This window comes from Brassica oleracea, unplaced genomic scaffold, assembly GCF_000695525.1.
Source record: "Brassica oleracea var. oleracea cultivar TO1000 unplaced genomic scaffold, BOL UnpScaffold02844, whole genome shotgun sequence".
NCBI lineage: Eukaryota > Viridiplantae > Streptophyta > Magnoliopsida > Brassicales > Brassicaceae > Brassica > Brassica oleracea.
The window spans coordinates 1-1,444 of NW_013619372.1; the positions used below are offsets into that span (position 1 = coordinate 1).

Genomic DNA, 1,444 nt, shown 5'->3' on the forward strand with positions numbered 1-1,444 from the left:
CACGAAAAACAGTATCGGAAATGCTTAATGGCAGTAAAATCTAAACAAAACCAGTATAAATTTCGGTCAAGCACAGAAGGATCTGCAGGAAACAGTGGTCATCATCACAACTATATGAAAGAGTCTAATACCAATAAAACAGACTAAAGACATGTAAGACAGTGCATATACTTATATTTCAAACAAAGCAGGGCGTTTTGGAAATTCCACTCACGGATATCTAGCATCTCCAACTCTGCCGGTATACAGGACCTGTTGCCGCGTTCTCCTCAGATCAATCAAACTCTGGAGTGGATTTGCACGACCCAGATTAGCGACAACACCTGAAACCCTTTCCATCTTCCTGAAAGGATGACACCATGCTCCAGTGGAGAAGGCTCTACTAAGTCCATTTGTTATAATGGAAGCATCCAAGTAGTGCTCGATAGGCTTCAGATCGCCATCGCCCGTGAGGTGTCTCTGCATGGCTTTGGTCATTGTTCTTCTAGCATGCGCCAAATGCACCCTTAGTTCCCTTTCCAGCAGCTCTCCAGCTAGTTCGATCCTCTTGTTCCTAAAGTTGTCTCTGTTCTCACACTTTCTTTTCCCAGCATATGCGCTAAAAAGGCATTTCACCATGTAGCCCAAGAATCGTGCTTTCTGCTTCAAACTCTTGAGGCCTGGAAACAGGTACAGACTTAGGCATTCATCCACACTCTCACCAGGTGGGAATTTTGTGCCTTTTATCTGCTGTTCAACATATGCCAGAGCATTCCTCCCATGGCGAAAATCTTCGCAAACCGAATCAGCTTCCTGGATCGAAGCTACGACGCTGTTGGTAATACTTGCATCACCACCATCGAAAGCAATTAGATCTACAGCCTCTTTGTCTGACGCAACCCCCAGCGCAAAGAACAGGACCCAGACTGGGATCTCAGTTGACAGGAAGTACACTGTCAGTACTTTCTCCTTTCTCTTAAAGTCTTCAGCTTTCTGATTCTCTGATAGACGCACAATGAAACGATTTCTTTTGGTTTCGGACCTGTAGGAGACGGTCCATGGTGAATTAGAAATCCAAAGTCTCTTTGTGCATATCTGCTCTTGAGCAATAAAGACCTGCAAAACAGATTTCTTCACGTTAGTAACTTGTATAACAGCTTGGATATGTTTTCCAGTATATATATACAGTATTGGTACGAAAGAAAGCAAAAAAACGTTGTCAGCAGTTGAAACAGTTTAGGCAAATAAGTGCAATATGCATATAAATGTGAAGAACACACAATCCAATAGTTCAGAATAGTAATCCATGACAGTAGAAATGGAAATATTTGGAGTAACTCACCTTCTCAGCTCCTTTAATCACAAAGTATCCACCCTGGTCAAATGCACACTCCCCCTTTCTGTAGCTTTCCCCATTCTTTCCCTTCTCCGTTGTGTTGCAAAGAACGGATTTCACCATCACGGG

General features: G+C 43.1%; 1 protein-coding gene across 1 annotated transcript; it reads right to left on the bottom strand.

The window, feature by feature from the left end:
* Window positions 1–181: 181 nt before the first annotated feature.
* On the bottom strand, window positions 182–1,438 carry LOC106321752 (DNA-directed RNA polymerases IV and V subunit 2-like). Its single transcript, XM_013759993.1, has 2 exons — window positions 1,322–1,438; window positions 182–1,095 (listed from the first exon to the last, which is right to left on the bottom strand). The coding sequence occupies exons 1-2, from the start codon at window positions 1,436–1,438 to the stop codon at window positions 211–213; spliced, it is 1,002 nt and encodes a 333-aa protein (XP_013615447.1). The 3' UTR covers window positions 182–210.
* Window positions 1,439–1,444: the final 6 nt, after the last annotated feature.

Coding starts and splice junctions, on each gene's coding strand:
- LOC106321752 (XM_013759993.1), bottom strand. CDS start 1,438: ATGGTGAAATCCGTTCTTTGCAACACAACGGAGAAGGGAAAGAATGGG. Junction 1,096..1,321: donor TGATTAAAGGAGCTGAGAAG/GTGAGTTACTCC, acceptor TCTGTTTTGCAG/GTCTTTATTGCTCAAGAGCA.